General features: G+C 39.4%; 1 protein-coding gene across 1 annotated transcript in view; it reads left to right on the top strand.

Moving 5' to 3' along the window:
• Window positions 1–19,280, top strand: part of APBB1IP (amyloid beta precursor protein binding family B member 1 interacting protein) — a 65,406-nt gene that overhangs the window by 22,417 nt on the left and 23,709 nt on the right. The window contains exons 5-9 of the mRNA XM_054645088.2: window positions 2,152–2,229; window positions 5,103–5,262; window positions 8,835–8,956; window positions 15,805–15,879; window positions 17,003–17,146. Of these exons, the coding sequence (XP_054501063.1) occupies window positions 2,152–2,229; window positions 5,103–5,262; window positions 8,835–8,956; window positions 15,805–15,879; window positions 17,003–17,146 (579 nt within the window). The remainder of the gene's footprint in view (window positions 1–2,151; window positions 2,230–5,102; window positions 5,263–8,834; window positions 8,957–15,804; window positions 15,880–17,002; window positions 17,147–19,280) is intronic.

The raw sequence follows: 19,280 nt of genomic DNA, 5'->3' as shown, positions 1-19,280 counted from the left end.
GAGCTGTCTCATAAGGTTCCATCAACTCTGACATTTCTTTTTAAAACTGCCCTTAAGCTAAATAAGGGCAGTTCTTATTTTCATTTGCTATTGACATGATGACTTTATGTGCTTCTGTTTAAAGAGCCAGAAAACGTGGTGGTGATCCTGTAGCAGGAAAACAAATCCTGTAGCTTGTCAAAGCATTTCCGTAACACTGCTAAAATTTTGCATCTGATAGTTTATTTCCTTTTTCTGCATTAAGTCAAAGCTTATGAAGCCAGAAAGGCTGTCAGGTGAGAGCTCTGTTACACAAATTATACAATGTGAGAACTCTTTTCAACACATGCAGATGAAGCCTGAATTATATCTGCCTAAAATTTTCATCAGCAAGCCTGCCCACACCACACTCAACCACTTTGGTTAAGATGCTTTTCATGTTTGCTTCATACAAGTGGTTAAGGGGAGGGTCAGAGTGTGAGAGGCTGTGTGCTTTTCCCTCTGTACAACCATCAGCCTCACTGCAGCAGCCACCTTTGTGCAACTGCTTGTGTTCAGCTACAGAGGCTTTTTTTGGATTCTCTAAGTTAAGCACTGCTGAGCTATAGCAATGCAAATTTCCACACCTGCAGAGAAAAGAAAATGAGATATTTTTAACTGATTGCATGGTATTTATAGTGGAGAATTTGATAACAGGAAACATGCTTGAAGCAGTGAGAAAACAAAAGATGTTTAGTTCAGCAGGAGGGATGACAGTCAGGAGTACTTTAGCTACTGTTGAACATGCCCCACAACTTGGGATGAATAAGATAACCTTCTTTCTCTTTCTTTGCTATGATTTTATGATATCTCAGTAACAGGGAAGGGATAGCAAGGCTTAGTTAGGCTTAGTTTCCTGCAAGTGCATCTTCCATGAGTTGCAGTCAGTTCTCTTGGTGCAAAGGCCACTAAAAATTAGGACTTTAGTGTAGCAAATGGAGGCTGAAGGTAACAGAAATCTTGTGTGGAAGCAGAACAGGAACTTTCTCCCACAGTCCTTGACTGGAAGTTGGTAGCCTGTGAGTAGTATAGCACAAAATCCTACCCCTTTTAAACAAAGGAAACTGTGGAAGTAAGAGAGCAACAGAGACAGCAAAAATCAGCAGAGAGGCAAAAAAACAAATACAAGACAGTCTTCAGTAGAGGCAATAGGGTTGTTAAGTTGGAAAGAAACTGAACCCTCCAGTAGTACTGGAGGAGTCCAAGGCAGCCCCAGGAACCACATTCACTTGCTGTCCAAAATGTGCTTTTCCAACTCCAAATGTGACTGGAGGAGAGTTCTGGAAGAGAGATGGCATAAAGGAACAGTCCCAATCTGTGCAGCAGTCACAGAGGCAACACCAGGCAGCTAGTACTACATTTGGTACATGTAGCTGAAATTCCTAGCACCTGGGGATCCAGAGTCTTCTTGGATCACAAATGTCATTGGTATTAAGAAAGAGGGATGATACTCATAGAGCTGCTTTGTAAAAGGAGAGCTGGGTGATACTGAAATTTTTGGGATTCTTATTGTGGAATGAACTTGTGTGCTCTGTGTCTGTGTTAATATGAATAGGTCCATTCTTAGAACAAAACCCGACTAATGGAGGTGTTCTCTCAGTAGGTATGTGTGCAGTAAGAGATCATATGTGGTAAGTCAAAGAATTCAAGTAAATTAATGTACTGAACAAAGAGTATAAAATTATAAGTGGTGCAATTGCAAGCCAAAATTTCAGTAAAATCCTACAAACTCTAGTTCTCTTAACTTGATTCTCATTAGGGTTTCTTCCAAGCAGCTGCATCCACAATGCTATTTCACTGGGGCTAGATCTTCCTTAACCTCCTCTTTTGTATCAGCTGTATGTACAGAAACATAGAAGAGTCCAGTTTTCAGGCATTCTTGTAGCATTTGAGGAACAGATCATGTAAGAACTATATGGCTGAGCAGCAGCAGGGAGCATTGGACTTGTAAATCAAAGCTTTGTCTGAAGGATATTAGGTCAAGGAAGGATGGAAATTATCTGTGTGTATGAAGGTTGCTGTCACAAGCTTTAGCTTCAGGATGTAAATAACAAGAAACAACCCTTTTCAAGTAATTGTAAATTATTGAGATTACTTAACAAGAAGTATACTAAATATCTTGTGTCTTTTCAGGAAGAACTAGAAGCAAAGGCTAAAGCTGACAAAATTAAACTTGCATTGGAGAAATTGAAGGAAGCCAAAGTTAAAAAGGTGAGCCATAAAATAGTAAATGCTACTATAAGAGCTACCACCTAAATATCTGTTAACATTCTTCTTAATAATAAATTTCTTACTAAAATGACTAGGCTTTTCCATATTTTATCTGTAAAGAGACTCTGTGGAGCTCTAGTCATCCACCTCAAGAGAAGTCTGTGTGAATGCTACTGCCAAGGGACTTAATTTTTAGAGGACTTGGAAAGTGTTGCATCTTCTTCTTTTTTTTCAGTGTTGGGGCAAAACCCACTGTTCTGATAAGTTGCTTTAGAGAAAGCAGAGTGTGCATGAAAATGTGGTGCTGATTCCAGGAGTATTAAACTTTTCTTTATAGTGGATACAGTGGATTTAGTAATCCCTATTAAATTGATGAGGGTCTTCTTGCTAAATCTTTTCACAGAAGTGTAGTAATGTACAAGCATAATAGAAATTATTTTAGACCAACAAATTAGAAGCTGCAGGTGTTCAGTAACTCTGAGTAATGGATGTGAACTAAAAGCAGTCATAACCTTTCAGTCTGCTCAAAGAAGATGGGGAGTGTTGGAGCCTGCAGAGCTTCCAGGAAGAATGGAAGTTTCCAATAAATTTGGGAATGTCCAGTCTTGAGGTGGTTCCCACAGAACACTTTACCTTCATGTACAAATGCTCCTTCTGAGAGAATGTCTTGGGAGGATTTCACCGATGTTGACTTTGTAAAGCTCTCTAACTAAAGGTGTGACTGCTCACTGGTCACCCTCTTTTCCTTGTAATGTTACCAATTCTCCTTTGGGAGACTTTGACTTCCCAACTTCTTTTCCCCCTGTGAATATTTGTAACCATACAGTAGAAGTAAGGTTCAATCTTGTGACTATGTCACTATAATGGAATTACTGTGTCATTTTTGAATTCTAAATTGCCTAAATATTGTCAAGAAAGCTGGTTTTCTTTCTTTTACTAAAAGCAGAGGGCAGAGGGCAGGGATGATGGTGAAATGCAAGCTCAGAAATGCAAGCCTTGGACTTCAGGAGAGAAGACTCTGGCTTCTTCAAAGATCTTGGAAGAGTCCCATGTGGAACTTCCTGATGGAAGAAGGGATCAAGAAAGCTGGTTAATATTTAAGGATCACCTCCTTCAAACTCAAGAGAGTTCCATCCCAGTGGAAGATGATCAGAAAGTATTGTGAAGATGATCAGGAGTATCTCCTGTGAGGAGAGGCTGAGATTGCCTAGGGCAGAGAGGGGTCTGTGTGGTGCTTGTCTATCTCTAGAAAAACCTCAAGAGAGGGTGCAAAGAGAATGGAGCTGGGCTCTCTTCAGTGCTGCCCAGTGATGGGGCCAGAGGCAACAGGCACAAACTGAAACACAGGAGGCTCTGAACACCAAGAAACTCTTCTTCCCTGGGGGGTGGGTGAGCCTGGCACAGGTTTCCCAGGCAGGTTGTTATCTCCTCCCTGGAGATGATAGCAAACCATCAGACAGGGTCCTGGCCGTCGGTCTCCAGGTGGCCCAGGCAATGACTGACCACCAGAGGTGCCTTCCAGTCTCAGCTGTTGGGTGATTCTGTGAAGATGGAAGCTGCATGCATGTTTCTGAGCAGTCAGTTACAACCAGACATAAATCCCCTTTTCCTTAAACATGTTAGATTATGCATGTAAAACACCTCTTTTTTCTGTTTAATCTGCACTACGGCTCAGATGCTTATTTTACAGAAGATTCTTACAAGGATTGGAATCAAAACAAGTTCATGGCTTTTGTTACATTTGTTTCTGCTTTTCAGAGATAGTGTAGATTTTCTCTTGGGGATCATAACTCTGCTTCTACATGACCTTTTACACAGAACGTCTCTACAGAACCAAAGCTTCTTTTGCACACATTTTAAAATAAAGAGCTATTTAAACAAAAATATGGTAAGTCCTCCCAAATCACCAGCAATGTACAGACCTTATAGAGAATTATTGTACTGTTTTCAGTACTAATGGAGCATTTTAAGTACCTTCTTATAATGTACTTCCAGTTCTTTATCATGTTTTAGGTACTTCAGCATTTTTTTGCATTGTTCCTCTCTGAAGAAAGTTCACTGTGTTTCTTGTTTAACAAATACTTGACCATATAAAGAAGTAATGAGTGTCTTAGGTTAATTTGGTCAGTTAGTAATTCATGAGGGGAAGAGGAGGGGATCTTTTCTCTGTGGTGGCCAGTGAAAGAACCCAAGGGAATGGCCTGGGACAGGCCCTCCAGGAAAGTGTTCACAGCACCAGGCCTGACAGAGTTCAAGAAGCATTTGGTTCAAGAGGCTCTTGGGCACATGGAGCAAGAGGCTCTTGGGCTTGTCCTGTGCAGGGCCAGAGTTGGACTCAATGATCCTGATGGGTCCCTTCCAACTCAGCATATTCTGTTTTCTTATTGATGACATGATTGATTGGACTATGTCCCATCTTAGTACAATCCAGTTCCAGGTAATTTTGTTGGCATGGCAAGATTCTTCCATTCTTTTTCTGTTTAAAACTAAATTTTCCACATTTTTTGCTTGCATTAAGGACACTCTGTCCTTTTGCACTTGGTTTCCCTATTAAGCATTTTCCTTAATTGCACATCTAGTAGATTTAGAGAAGAGATTAACTTCTGCTTTTTCTTCATAGCAATTTCACCTTTCCTGAAATCATGCATAGGACAAGGCTTAATTTTATTTTTAGAGAAAAGATCTTTATTTTTGGGGAAATTATAATGTGAAAATTTTGGAGCTGTTTTATTCTCTCAGCTTGCTGTGGGACAGGATGCCTTTGAATCAGTAATAACCTTCAGCCTTTATCTTTCTTATCTGTGTTAGCAGATTCAGAGTAGTCCTTTTGCTGCTTCTGAAATTAACTGCCTGTTCTGTGACTTGGTTCTCAGCTTGTTATCAAGGTGCACATGAATGATAACAGCACCAAGTCCCTAATGGTGGATGAGCGCCAGGTGGCACGGGATGTTCTGGACAATCTCTTTGAGAAAACCCACTGTGACTGCAACGTTGACTGGTGTCTGTATGAGATGTACCCTGAGCTGCAGATTGGTGAGTGGTGTAGTCACATAGCAAATAGATAGGGGGCTGGTAATCTTAAAAGATCAGGTAAGTGTTGGTAATCATGAAGAGATAGTAACATTTCTCCTGCCCATGTGTCCCCCGATGTTGGAACATCACAGACTCTAAGCTGAGGGATGCTGGAGGAATATGTTTGGTGTATTTGTGCTGTAGAAATGAGTCCATTCAGCTGTGCTGGGACCTGCAGAAGGTTCCTTGGTTTTCACCATTTCCATTATTTTATTTTACACAAAATGAAGGAGCCATGTGAATTTCAAGGTGATGACAAACCCAAACACACCAGTACTCAAATACACTTTTTGAAGAGAGGATGCAGTGCTGGAGTGCTGTCAGCAGGCATGTATTACATACTGGCTAAACAAATGTCATTAAACAAGACTCTGTGAGAAGTGTTTCAGTCATTTCTAATGCTCTTCATTTGTGGCAATTGTTTTTTCAAGTGTAGCTGTGTACAGGGCACTGCTCTGTGATGGGGCTGCAGCTCTGCTGATGGTAAGTTATGACTGCTGGAGTAATTAACCTGGCCTCCAGGTACTAGGAAACAGCTGTGCAAAACTTAGGAATTGTTCTGTGCAACATAATAAGTCTTGTTTGAAAAAGGCTTCAAGGTTTCTTTCATTAAGAACACAGTATTCCCTAATTGTGAAATATTTACAATCTTTTTATTTGCCAGCCTGAAAAGGTATTGACATCAAAAGGAGAAGAAAAATTGCCACTATCTTTCAGAGTCACATTTGACCTAGAGAAATGGGAAGTTGTCAAACAGCCTTTAATATTCTCAGTTCAGTCTCCCAGCAGAGATGGGAAAATTCTCAAATAAAGTCAAAAATCAATATTGCACTTTAAAAGAGCCCCAGGTGTAGTCATTCTGCTAAATTAAACAATAGAAATTCAAAAATAACTGGAAAAAAGCCTGACTGGTCATGAGCAAGGAGATGCTCATCTGCTTGCAAGAGTGGTGCAGAAATTTACTGCCAAACTATTCTTGCTACTTGATTAAGATAATGGTGCTGCATTCTTTTGTAGCTGCTTATCTTTACTAAGAAAAACTGGAAATGTCATTTGACCCTAAAAATCTGAGAAAACTCACTGAATAATTTTGGAGTGTTTTCCTGTCTTAGAAAGTTGCTCCCTTTTTGTCCAGTATGACTTGGACAAACATGTCTGAGTATTAGGATGACATCACAAAAAGATTGTTTTCTGAATCTCCATAGTCATTAAAACAAATGTACTTGTGTTTCTGCATAATCTGGATAGATATTTGAATTTCCCATCATGCAATTAAAACTGAAGGTATCAAGGAGATTGTTTGCTACAAACATAGGGGTAAATGGTTGGAATTTTTATGTGAAAATTAGTTGTGCTACTTTAGTCCCAGCTAATGCTAGGTGATTTTGGTTAGTGTTAGGCTATTGGTATAGTAAGGAATTACTCTCATAATGAATAAAAATTATTTTAAAAGCCAGGACAGAAGAAAAATACTAAAGGAAGTAAACTTGTATCTTGTTCAAGAAAAAAGGAAAAATCTATTAACTCCTGATGCAGTGATCTATTACCAGGTCCAGATCTGATGAGGATGGAGCCTTTTTGTTTGCAGAAAGCAGTTTCAATATGAATGGGATGGTACATGTTCTTTCTTCTGCTTCCAATGCACAGCAACATGCAGTTAATTTTGTTCAAAATCAGAACAATGTGACCCATTCTTTATTTTCATCAGTATACTTCTTGGCTCCTCTAGATAGCTTTATTACTATCAGCACAAAGACAGAACTTTTCTGCTCTTCATCTTTCTGCCTGCTTTCCACATTAGTATTAAAGAGAATAAAATTATGTTTACTTTAAGGAGCAAATCTGAGCAGCAAATAATTCTTGCTGAACTGAAGGTCAGCTACTTTTATATCACAAGATCCTTTACAGGTTGTCTTATATATGTGGTTATTTTGAAAGACTATAATTGTAAATAAAATAAACTACAGTTTAAAATTAAATACATGTTAAACATCACAAATAATCTCAGTAGTGAGATGGTGATGTAACACTGGGCTGTAGGTGCACCAGAATCTATTGCAATAAAGACTATTGCATCCAGATTTGACTTTTTTTAGGTAAATTAATTATTAAAAAGACCCTCCTGAGGATGATAAAGTCACATTTTTCATACAAGAAAATCCTGGTGCAGCAAATGAACAAACAAAAATGTATGTGGCAAAAATTAGTGTAACTGTCTGAGAACTGTTTCATGCCTGTCTTGCAGTATAAGGTACTGGTCACCCTTCAAACCATTACTGGGGTTTTATATATTTCCAGTGCATTGCAGAAGTACCAGTTGCTAAATGAGGAGTGTTATGTTGTTGGTGTTAAAAGTTACTGGGTACATGTGAAGGGGTCTGGAAGCTAATCTCATTTGTGAATTTAATTAATTCACAAGATAGAGGTTGGATGGGATGTATTAAACCCTTGTCAAAAGTAACAAGTGTTAAAGAAAGCCTACAAAACGTTTGTTTTGTTACTTCCTCTGATGCTAGGCCAGTCTAGGCCATTGGAAGATGTGATCACCAGGAATGGGAGTATGGCTGTTCCCAGGAAACTGCCAAAATTCTACTGAAAATTGGAGCTGGGTGAATTCCCTATCTCAGTACTGAATTTGTAGAAAAGTACAGGTTGGGACACTCCAAAATTACCTGTCAAGTTATGCTGAATTCCTTTTACTTTAAAAGGAGTTTTATGTTGAGCAATTTATATATTTTATCTAAATGAAACTGAAGTGGTTTTAGAGTTACCTCAGGTAATCTCAGCACACCCTGTGGCTTTCCTGGGTGGAGGAGTGGAGTTCAAAGCAGATCAGGAGGGGACAGAGCTGAAATTAGGTCTCCAACATCCCTGGTAAGGTTAACTACAGAGATACTGGGTGAACCAATATATCTTGACATTAGTTCTATCTTTGTATTTTTTCTACTTCGCTATTTCTGGTTTTAAATACAGTTGCTTAAAACCAAACATTTTCTTTTCAATGCATAGAATGCTTCCTGCTGACAAAAAGCAAATCTTCATTGTAAAGAAGTAAAGTAAAAAGACAAATAAATTAAGTCTTTACTTTACTTTTTTTAATTCATTAGCCAAAGTTTATCTATATCACTTCTTCCATCCCCCAGTCTGCAGTACTGCAAGCCTTAATAAACCCCAAAATCAATCAAAAGCAGAAAGCCATGAAATACATGGATGTAACTCTCTGTTCCTGGTGGGCCACTGCTTCCATCCCTTGCAGTCTTCAAGGAGCAGTACAGAGATTCAGGAGGAATCCAGGAGCATGGCACAGCTACATAAAGTGTCTTCTGCAGCTGCTCTGCCCTTCCATGGGACACAGTTTCCTGTGGTGTGTGACAGGTTCTGCTCCCATCCGTGCAGTGGAAAAGAGTGCTGGACTGTCCAGCCCTGAGTGAGGGAACATCAGATAATGATTACATTCTTACACAGGAATTTCTGCAGCCTCAGGAGAGGGCAGAAACAGTTTGAATGTCTTACATTATCTTCTCTCTCTCCAGAAAGGTTTTTTGAAGACCATGAAAATGTTGTTGAAGTGTTATCAGACTGGACTCGAGACACTGAGAATAAGATTCTGTTTTTGGAAAAGAGTCAAAAATATGCTTTATTTAAAAATCCCCAGGTAAGCTAACATGGTATTTGGATAAGAGTCTAAACTAAGGTCATTTAGTCTGCATGTTGCCTATTACATTAATGATTTCTTTCAGCTCTGTCAGTTCAGAGAAAGCAAAACTTATATTTTCAACCAAAAAACCCACCAGAATTTTAAATGCAAGGATTTGAAAATTAGAGTTTTCTGATTTTTTTTTCTGATACTTTTTTAGAGTCCTGTCTGTAGAGATAAAAACTGAAGCATGAAGTTCACCTCTGTAGTACAAGCCACTGCTTAGGTACAGCTCTTAGAACTGTGTGAAATGTCACAGCTGTAAAAACCTTTGTTTTTACTACAGCTTCTACAATATTTCTGCTGATGAATATAAATTGAAGGCCTTGAAGGCCCAGTTTTTGCCAGTTGTACATAAAACTTCATAAAAAAACATTCATACTGAATGCTACAGAAGATTTACTGGATTTTGTTTATACTGAGAAGAATTGGGTTATCAGTAACTTGTGCACTTTAACTTTGTAAAGGAGGGTCTGCACACTGCATTGCATCAAATCATTCAGATAGGTATATACACAAATTGTTGTGTTATGTGGTCAAAGCTGTATGTGCAAACATCCTGGAACATGCAGTTGCTGGGTTCTGGGACAGAATCCCTATGTCAGCTGACTGTTAGCTCACTGAGCATCTGGTTTGTTCCTAAGGGCAGCAAGAGATAAATGAGCAATTCAGCATTGCCGGAAAAAAAAAGAGTCAAATATGTAATTTGGCAGCAAATCTCACCAAGCTGCTCATTGGAAATTGGTTTTTTTAATAGAATGAGCCTGTATTTCAAATAAAACCTATGGAAAAGAAGTTTCCTTCATTGATATTAGTATCCACAATCGGGAAAAGGAAACTTATCCTGCAGTGTACATGGATTAATGTTGATTTTTAATATGAAACAGCAAAACCAGGTTTGGAAATACAATATGGTGGCTCAAAGTGTCCTCCTTTCTAGAGCACATAAACTTACCCAGCAGCAGAGGTTCAACTTCACCTTTGATTCATACACAGTAGTGTTTTTTGGGTAAGTGTTTTTTTTACTTCCTCAAACAGGAAGTAAAACTTTGATGAATATTCTGCTGTGAGCAATACTGCATTTTTGGTTGCAATGAAATTTAGCAATAAACGTGACCTAAACCAGAACCAAACAAAAGTGTAGGTCTGTCCTTGTGTGTCAGCTGGATCTGGACAAGTCTGCAGTCATTGAGCTTTAACCCCTCTGTGTAAGCTCTAAAATGAACAGTCTGAGCAAACTGGATCAGTTGTGGCTATCATACTGTTGAAATATTTTGCCAGTAATAAATTCTGACCATCTGTCAGGCATGGTAAACTCAAATATTGTGAATGGGGAAAATAGTACAGACATATCAGCACTTTGTGGCAGAAAGTAGTCAGCACTGTACAGAGCTCACACTAAATACTGAAAGATGGTAAAATACACATCTGCAGTGAGTCCCTGAACAGGCAAACCAAGCGGAAATGCTGAGCTGTGGGGGGTAGGGTGTGTGATTGCCTGGCTAACTACCTACAGAAATTGTGGTGTAACCAAAGGGAAACTGAAATCTTGTGCTCTGGGACTGTGTGCTCAGTATATTCAGCCTCCTCCTGGCTCAGTCAAGGCTGTCACATAAAACTCATTTTGGGAGTACACAAATTGCAGAATGCTTCCTTTGACACACCCATGGTGCTAATGCCGAAGCAGTTGAATTCCTTGTTTATTTCATGCTCATTCTGTTGGAAGGGTTTTGTGGGGATCTCACAGGTTTTTAACTTGCATATCTTTTTCTGGGGAAAAAAAAAGAGGCGAATCCCAATGGTGACCAGGTGCCTACAGTTTATTCTTAGACAAATTAGTGATACAAAATTTTCATCATAAAGATTGGACACAATTAGTGCTTTAAAAAAATCTTACAAAGATGGGCAAATGCCTTCCTAAAACAAGTGGACCTCTGAAGAAGGTCTGTGTGTGGCCAATGTTTATTGTTTCTTTCTGTGAACTAGTTATAGACCTGTTTAACAGCATTTAATTAAAAGTGTTTCATTTTCTGAGGGGGAATTGAGGTTCTGAAATGCAGGATTTATTCTCTACATCCTGGCAGTATGTTGCTCAGTTAATGTCTGTGGCTTTTTTTTTGAAGATTGTAATTTTTGTCATGCAGCACTTGGTAGTTTTTCTGCAGCTTTGTTTCTGAAATATTTTTTTAAGTGTTTGGAATCTCTTTTAGAAAAAGCTTCTATAAAATTCTCAGGTGTCCCCCTTGCCACGAAGGCAGGCACACTTTTGCCCTCTGCTCACTGTGGTATAATAGACCCTGTAGGGAACTTGCAGTAAAAGACTGTTCCATGAGTGCCATCAGTGACTCATCTGCAGAGAGGGAGCATCACAAGTCTGTGACTAAAGAGTGAAACAAAAATACATTCTGGTACATGGGAAAATAAAGAGAACCTTTACAACATTGGAAAGGTGATGCTTTGTCATATGGTTGAGTGATGCTGGTTTTCTCTTGAAAGGAAAGGTTGTCAGGTCCCAACGCCTCTTTTCAAAAAACTCAAAGAATAATTCTCAGCTAAAAGATACTATAAAAGAAAGAAAAATGAAGGAAAATAGTTGTTTTTAAGGTGTAGCTGAATCTAAACTCCTTGCTGTAAATGCTGGTCATGCTCTTTGAACACTATCTTTTAGTTCTGTTTGCATGAACTTCCATTTCCTGTCGTTTTTCTTTTGATAAAATCAAACAGTGCAGGCAATGCCACCTACGTGTGCTTTTTTTTTGTTTGTTTTCTTATTATTGGACATTATTGATGACAATTATTGAAAGTCTGTACTGTGAGAACTCCATGCTTCTGCTCCCTCATATGTAAGCCAAAAGCTAGATCTACACCTTCCAATGGAGAACCCATACACTGAATTGATATTTTATTTCTTCTGAAGAGCAAGAGTTCCCAACAGCATTCAGGAGGAGGTGGAGTAAAGGTTTGTAACAGCTTTCATTACAAGACAGCTATAGCAAGTTTCATGCTTGAATATTTATCTACTATCCACCAGGTGACACTTTTGTTTTTCACCAGCTTGGCCACATTTATGAATCAAGGTTTTCCTTTTGTCTCCACTGTTACTCAGTGATGGAAACATAAAAAGGTGACAGGGAACCTGGTTATTGAGTATGCTGGCAAAAGTGCAAATAAATAAAGTGAGAAAAGGGAGGTGTTTTTCACTGTACTCCCATTGTTCTGTTATCTTAATTTCTCCCTCTTTTTGGGGTTTCAAAAGAGCTTTGCCTTTAGCTTCTTGTATTTCATTATTGTTATGATCTTCAGAGCAATTATAGGCATCTTCTAATATTTTTAATGTGCAGGTTCCTAGGGGATACACCATGATATGAGTTGCAGATATGACCTTGTTCTGTTTTATTTTTTCTGCACAAACCATGCTGCATTGAGTAGCAGTTGCAATGATCTGAAATGGGATGGGACCTGGCCGGTTCTTGCCTCATATTGGGTGCAGGTTGGATGAGCATAAGCAGGCAGCCCATTGCTCCAAGAAACTAGTCATGAGTATGAAGCAGCTGCCTTGTTTTATGCACACTGTTTGATCTGTGCTGTTGTGGATTTTTCAGATCTTCTGGAAAACCAGTCTCAAGAGCTTGAAAGCAAAAATACAACTTAAGTGTAAGAGGAGGCAGAGGGAGCATGCTGTCTTGGAGCACCTGGTTTTTTGCCATGCAACAAGTAGTTGTTGCTGCATTCCCACTTGGATGAGTCTGTGAATGAAAAAAAATGAAAGGTGTGAAAGAGGTGCTATTTAATTTAGGAAATTCATTTTTTGAGTATAGAGATATGAACACCAATCAGAAAGTTTGATAGTGCAGTATTTAAGTACTGTTTTATCATGATCCAGGTTTGCTTTGCTTACATGCCAACACAGATGTTCTTGGACACTACTGAAAACGCTTTCTATCTTCCACTGTTTGAGCATTATACAGTGCAGAGAGATACACCCTGATTATTTTTTTACCTGCCTTTCCACACAAAAGGAGAAGGGTATGTCCCTAAGTGGAAAGGTTGTATGCATAGCCTTATCTTTAGAATGTAAGAAATAGTTAATTCTCACATCTGTAGATATATGTAGGAAGTTGCCCTGCAGCTACATCTTGTCCCGTTAATGACCTGACATCCCAAACCAAACATGCATTTCCCAGTGGTGTCCTCACACAGGAAAGAGCCTGCCTTTTATCATGGCCTTTGGCTACTGGACTTGAAATGACCTCTTCTGGACACATGTGGTTTGCCTCCTCTACGATGAATGCTTCTGATCAAAAATAGCAGACCACACGGTAATGAAACAAGTACAGTGTTCAGTCTGCTCCCCAGTTTTTCAGCCACTGACAAATATGTATATATGTACTTCCAGATTTCAGGAAAGAGACATAAAGGAGGTAATCAGTAATAAATAAAGTGTGTGTTGACCGGTGAAAGACAGCAGTGCACATCTGTGTAACATTGGGTTAGGTGACAGAGCCCCTAATGAAAAAGCTGTGGCATTAGAGATCCAGCATGGATATCCTTACAAACTTTCTCTCTTTAGGATTGATTATTTCAGTACAGGGTGGTCTGGGCTTCTGCCAAATAAATGCCAGATGCCTCAATATGAATCAGTTGTAGTCAGAGGAGCTTTGGTTTTGTATTATCAATCCACAGAAGGCTGACTTAGTCAGATGGATGCTCTCCCCACTAGTAGTAAAGTTGATGAGCCAAGCCTTGTTGAGACAAAGTGTACTTACCTTGATAAATCTTCATTGTGTATTTTAGTGGTTGTACTATGTCTTTATAATGATCTAGAGAAGAAGCCTTACAGCTTGCATGTCCCTGTACTTTCCAAATCCATCCCAGGGTCTGGAGGCCCAACCCAGCTTAGCAGTGCCCTCTGAGGCTTCAGGGCTGCAGTGGTGCTGCCTCTCAAGGAGAACTGTTGCACAAGCGCAGATCACTGGGCTGCAGCTGCTCAGAACTTTTAAGTGGGTTTTGTTTTGAGCTGATTTTGGGTTTTTTCCACTCTGAATATTGTCTTTAGATGTGACTGAAAAGCTGTGGTCCTTAGTGCTTGCTTACCTACAGCTTTGGACTAAAGTTATGTCCAGGCAGTCTGAAGCCAGCTGCATTTCCTAGGATAACTGTCTATTGTATTGAATGTTAAAGTTTCTCACACTGTAGACATGGCATCAGCATAGGCCACATTGCAGGTGTCTGTGTTTCTGAGCTCCCATGACTTAATGTGAACTTCTAGGAAGGCAGTTTTTAAAGAACTGGTTTTGAGATCCAGACTCTTCTGCTTCCTCTCCTGGTGCCCCTCCAAAAGCAGTCTGCTCTGAGGCTTGCGTTCTGGCAGACATCTGTTCACAGCACTGCTAGGAAAAGAAGATGTGGTTGTGTGGAAGAGCAGTGTTTCACTTCAGATAAATTGCACAGCTGTAAATGTGGTCTACTGGCAGGGCAGATTTGCTGCTTGTTTGTTTCTTTGTTATACTTGGCAACAGCCTGTTCCTTTATTTACTCACTTCTCTCTTGTATTTTGGTATTGTTTGGTATTTTTGGTATTTTTTATTTTGGTAATGTTTGCATTGATGTTGCAGTTTAGGTGTTGAAGAGTTCTAGGCATGTAAACATGTTGTCACTTTTTCATAGTCTTAAGTCATGAAAAAATACAGATGAAAAGTCAGATAAATTGAAAAACTAAACCACAAGAACTCTGAGTGTAACTATTCTGGCCTCTAGGCCGTGGATCCAAATGCTACTTCCATCCTTGATCTCCCTGCTTCCTTCACTGCCTTACAGTCTGCAGGCAGCCAGCTCTGCTTGTCTGGCCCTGGTTGCTGTGGAGCAAAGCCACTGCACATGCTCCAGCACACAAGTCCTAGCATCCTTCCCACTTGTCAGAATCTGCACATAAGTCCAAGTGCTGTCCTTTTGTCCATCTGTACAATGCAGATGGATGCAGACTGGTTATTGCTGTTTCACAGTGGGTGAATTTGTTTTTGTGGGTGAACATGTCCTGGAGGCTCTGTGGTTCCTTTTTTGTGGGCAGGCAGGCAGTGAGTCCTCTGAGGGCAGCTGCAGTGTCACACAAACAAAGAGGAGTGCAGGCTTTATTTTCAGTAGACTGGAGCACATGTGCCAAGATATCATGGTGATCACTTCTTCAGATTTCTTCTAGATTTTTGAACAGTTTCTTCACTGCATAAAAGTATTTTGAAGAGGATGAGCAGGGATACAAAAGTAGCAAGTACTAACTTTGGATAAAGGCTTTGGCATATAAGCACTTTAACTAAAAACTGACAGCTGAGTTATATCCAGAATGTAAGATACAAAGCATGTAAATTACCAGATTGGGTTGTAGGGAAAATGCTTTCTAGCCTTTTGATACTGCATTATATTCATTGTATAGCAGCATGCAATCAAATGTTAGGTTCTCTACAACCTGTAATCATATAGGAAGCAATGAAAATGGGAATGCTAAAACCCAAACCCATCGATCCAGAAAAACAGCCAAAAACATAAGCCACTGGTTTAAATTTTTGGTGGCCATATTTACATGGGCAAAACCAATCTTGTATTACCTTTGGATTATATTCAGAATAAAATTCATAAGCAGCAGATGTGATTAAACTTATCTGTTAGAAAGTCCATAAGCAGCTGTCTCTTGCACCTGCTGATTGGTACTCAGTATTGAAAGACTCAGTAACTACTGAGTGAGTTTGTAGCAATCTAGTTACTTGTACTGCCAGCTTTATAATGAACATGAACTTCTTTTGTGTCTTTGTCAGAATTTCTACCTGGAGAACAAAGGGAAGAAAGAAAGCAAAGAAATGAATGATAAAAACAAAGAGGCTTTGCTGGAGGTAAGCCAAATTATTGCGCTGCTGATGCAAATGTCACCAAAACTCTGCCACCCTTTGCATCTGCTCTGCAATAACAACATGTAGTTCTTTGTGGGAAATAGTGTAACAACAGGAAGTTCTGTGATCAGTGGTGTCTTTGTATCTCGGGTTTAATATGTCAACTTTCCTCTGCATCAGCTGCTCCTCGTTAAAAATGCAGATTATTCACTCTTAGGCCAGCCCTTGGGACTTTTTATTGTTAGTAAGGTTGATCAGTACCAAACAATTACCTTTAGGTTAGAAGTGGATTTACTTCTCAACTTATTAGCTGTACTACAACAGAAAAAGACACGCTCACTTTTCCAGGAAGTCTGTTTAATCTCTTGCCTTTCCTGCTCAAGTTTTGCTTCAGATGTACACTTGAAAGAGAGAAAACCAGAGTTGTTTGAAAGAAAAGATTACTGCAGTTCTCCAGGCAAGCAGTTTGGTAAAAGCTCACAAAGAAAATGCTTTTCTCAGGTGACTAAGGACTCACATTGCAAAATGAGTGCATCACATGAAGGCACCAGCAGAAGTCCTGGTGAATTCTAAGTGAAAACATTAAGTGATAAGTGTGTTGGCATTAAAAATTTCCCAACAGTAAGTCCTTCAAGCAAACAATTAGTATATCTAATTAAATAGTGTTTTAAACACTAGCATGTATTTGAAAGTGAAGGCAGAGATTGAGCTGTTTTTAGAGCTCTAAGCAGTCTCTAAAGAATCTCTCTACCAAAGTATTTCTCTACAGAACGTATAAACACTGTAGTAGAGGAAAAAACCCAACAACAATATCAACCACTCTGTTCTATAGCCTTCACTGAGCACATCTATGTCTAGTTAAAAGCCTTTCTAGGTTTTTGCTTGACCCTAAGGGATGGAGGTTTTGCAAGCCTTCTTTATCAATGTGTGAGCACCCAGCATTAGCTTGGAAAAGTTTCCTTTGCCCGTCTAAGGTGTTCATCTCCCTAGTAACTGTACTCCCCATGTTCATATGTTCACTTTCACAAGACATGTCATTATTTTTCAAGGGAGCATTTTTCTGCTATATATTGATAGGATTGTGCTTAATGGATTTATTTTGTGCATTATTATTCTTGTTGCACAGGAAAGCTTCTGTGGGACATCTGTCATTGTGCCAGAGCTTGAAGGGGCCCTTTACTTAAAAGAAGATGGAAAAAAGTCCTGGAAGAGGCGTTATTTTCTTCTGCGAGCTTCTGGAATTTATTATGTACCCAGAGGAAAAACCAAGGTCAGGAAGCCAAATAATCCTTTTAGCAATAAAACAATTCATGGAGGTGAAAGTGTAGAACTCCCAAGGTGACATTTGAAGAGCACTGTCTGGTGCATCTGAGAGGGCTGAGATTTCCATGGTTCAACTTTGACTACACCACTTGTGCAAATACTAGAATGCAGTCACTGAATCCTCTCACATTTTTCTCCTTTTGATTTCAAGGGATAGATAAAAGCATTGATAAAATAGTGCTCCTCTGGAAGGCAGGAGGGGAAGAAAAACAGCATAGCATCTGTCAGCTGGTGGTGAGCTGCCAAAATGCTTCACTATTATATGGGTTCTCTGTGAAAGAAAACCTTAAAAAGTTGTCAAGTAAACTATTTCTTGTCACAAAAAAAGGTAGAATTTTACTTTGTTTGATACAGACTTTCTGCACCAGTAACCAGCACGTGAAATGCTGTACTTTTTAACAGAGTGTACCTAGAGAATGTGTTGTGTTTTTTATGGCTTTTTAAGACTGTCCTTTGTGTAGAAAGAAGTGAGTCAGAAGCATCTACCCGGCTGAATCAAATTTACTTACATTTAGTATTACAGAATATCTAAAGAGTCTGAATTGCCAGCACTGGATGTATTGCACATAAGGGCAGCTTTTCACAGTATTGCACATAAGGGCTTTTCATTGCCACAGTGATGAGATAGAACAGTGGATTCCGAGACTGGTGGGTTTTTTTTTGTTTATTTTGTGTTCAGAAAACCACTTCTGTTACCACTTACAGCTCTGCTAATGCTTCATATTTAGAAATGCTGCTGCTGGTGAAGCTTTACTGTTAGGATTTGTGCTTTGAAACTTAACACTTCTGTTATTTCCTGACTAAAGTACGAAGGGGAAAAAATTTTATCTTGTAAAGAGATGTTGTGCTGCTGCTCCAGTGACCTGTTTATAACTGAGCCACAGTGAAACACAAATCACCTTGCTGCTTTCACAGCAATTTATTTTGACTTTACCTGACCCTGAGATAATGACTTTCATGCCTCACATTAGGTTGTACACACAATATCTTATCAATTAGGATCTAGAATGCTATTTAGAAGGCACTTAAGGTGGAAAAATTGTAAGAGTAGTCAAATGCAAAGTCCATCTTGGACATTTCCTTGTAGCATGCCTCCAACAATGACCAGTAGTACAATGCCAAAGCAAGGCAAGCATGTCCTGAGAGTTACTCAGCCTTTTTTCATCATCCAGTGATACCTGTTCCAGTGACTTTTCATCATAGTGCAAATGAAGGAAGTGTTTTCTTTTTTCAGGTGATAGGCTGTAAACATAGGCTCAGATGGAGCAACACAGTCCCCTTGTAACAGCTGTTTAACACTTTACTGCCTGTTTGTCATTACAGGCTGTGTGCCACCCTGCCTATAACTGAGCAGTTTTAGGATTGTGTGCTTTAAAGTCACTATATTACCACCATGAATCTAGTTCTTTAGGAGATTGTCACAGCTCTTTAAAATGGTCACACAGTCATCTGTTTGCCCCTGCACCTGTAACAGCCTTCAGCAAAAGGATGCCCATGTCTTAGCCATTCGAGAGAAAGTCAAATCTCTTAGCTAAAGTCTGTGCTTAGTGGTGATCTAAGTGATTACTGCACTCTGTATTGGAACAGCTGAGGATCAGGTACACGTGTCTGTTGTGGAGATCCAATCTCTGGGACATGAGCAGGATGCTGTGAGGGTGTTAAACATCTCAAAGCACTGCAGTAGAATTCAGTAGAGCTCTTCAGTTAAAGCCATTAAATTATGAGTTCATCCCTTGTCAGGGTAGCATGAAAAGTGCACGTGCATCTTGCACATCGTTCAGTTATGGGCAGAGCAGCCTTTCTTTGAGGTACAGAAATGAACAGTTGGCAGACAACAGTATCTTCAGCTGCAGCTGTTTTAAAATTCATCCAATATATTCCTGTTTTCGGTATTTACAAAAAAGAAAAGACATCTGGATTACCTTTGGCACTTTGTGCTGGCTGTAAAATACATGGTGAAAGTGAAAATACGGGGGCACGTTCAGATAGTTTTATACACATACTAGTGGTGGGTTTTATTTCAGGGTTATTTGTTAACAAACCAGCACCAGTCAGCACTGCTGTCTTAATTTGTTTTTTCA

This window comes from Agelaius phoeniceus, chromosome 1 (assembly GCF_051311805.1).
Source record: "Agelaius phoeniceus isolate bAgePho1 chromosome 1, bAgePho1.hap1, whole genome shotgun sequence".
Taxonomy (NCBI): domain Eukaryota; kingdom Metazoa; phylum Chordata; class Aves; order Passeriformes; family Icteridae; genus Agelaius; species Agelaius phoeniceus.
Note: the sequence above shows the minus strand (reverse complement) of the source record. Positions and strands in the feature narration are given on the sequence as shown.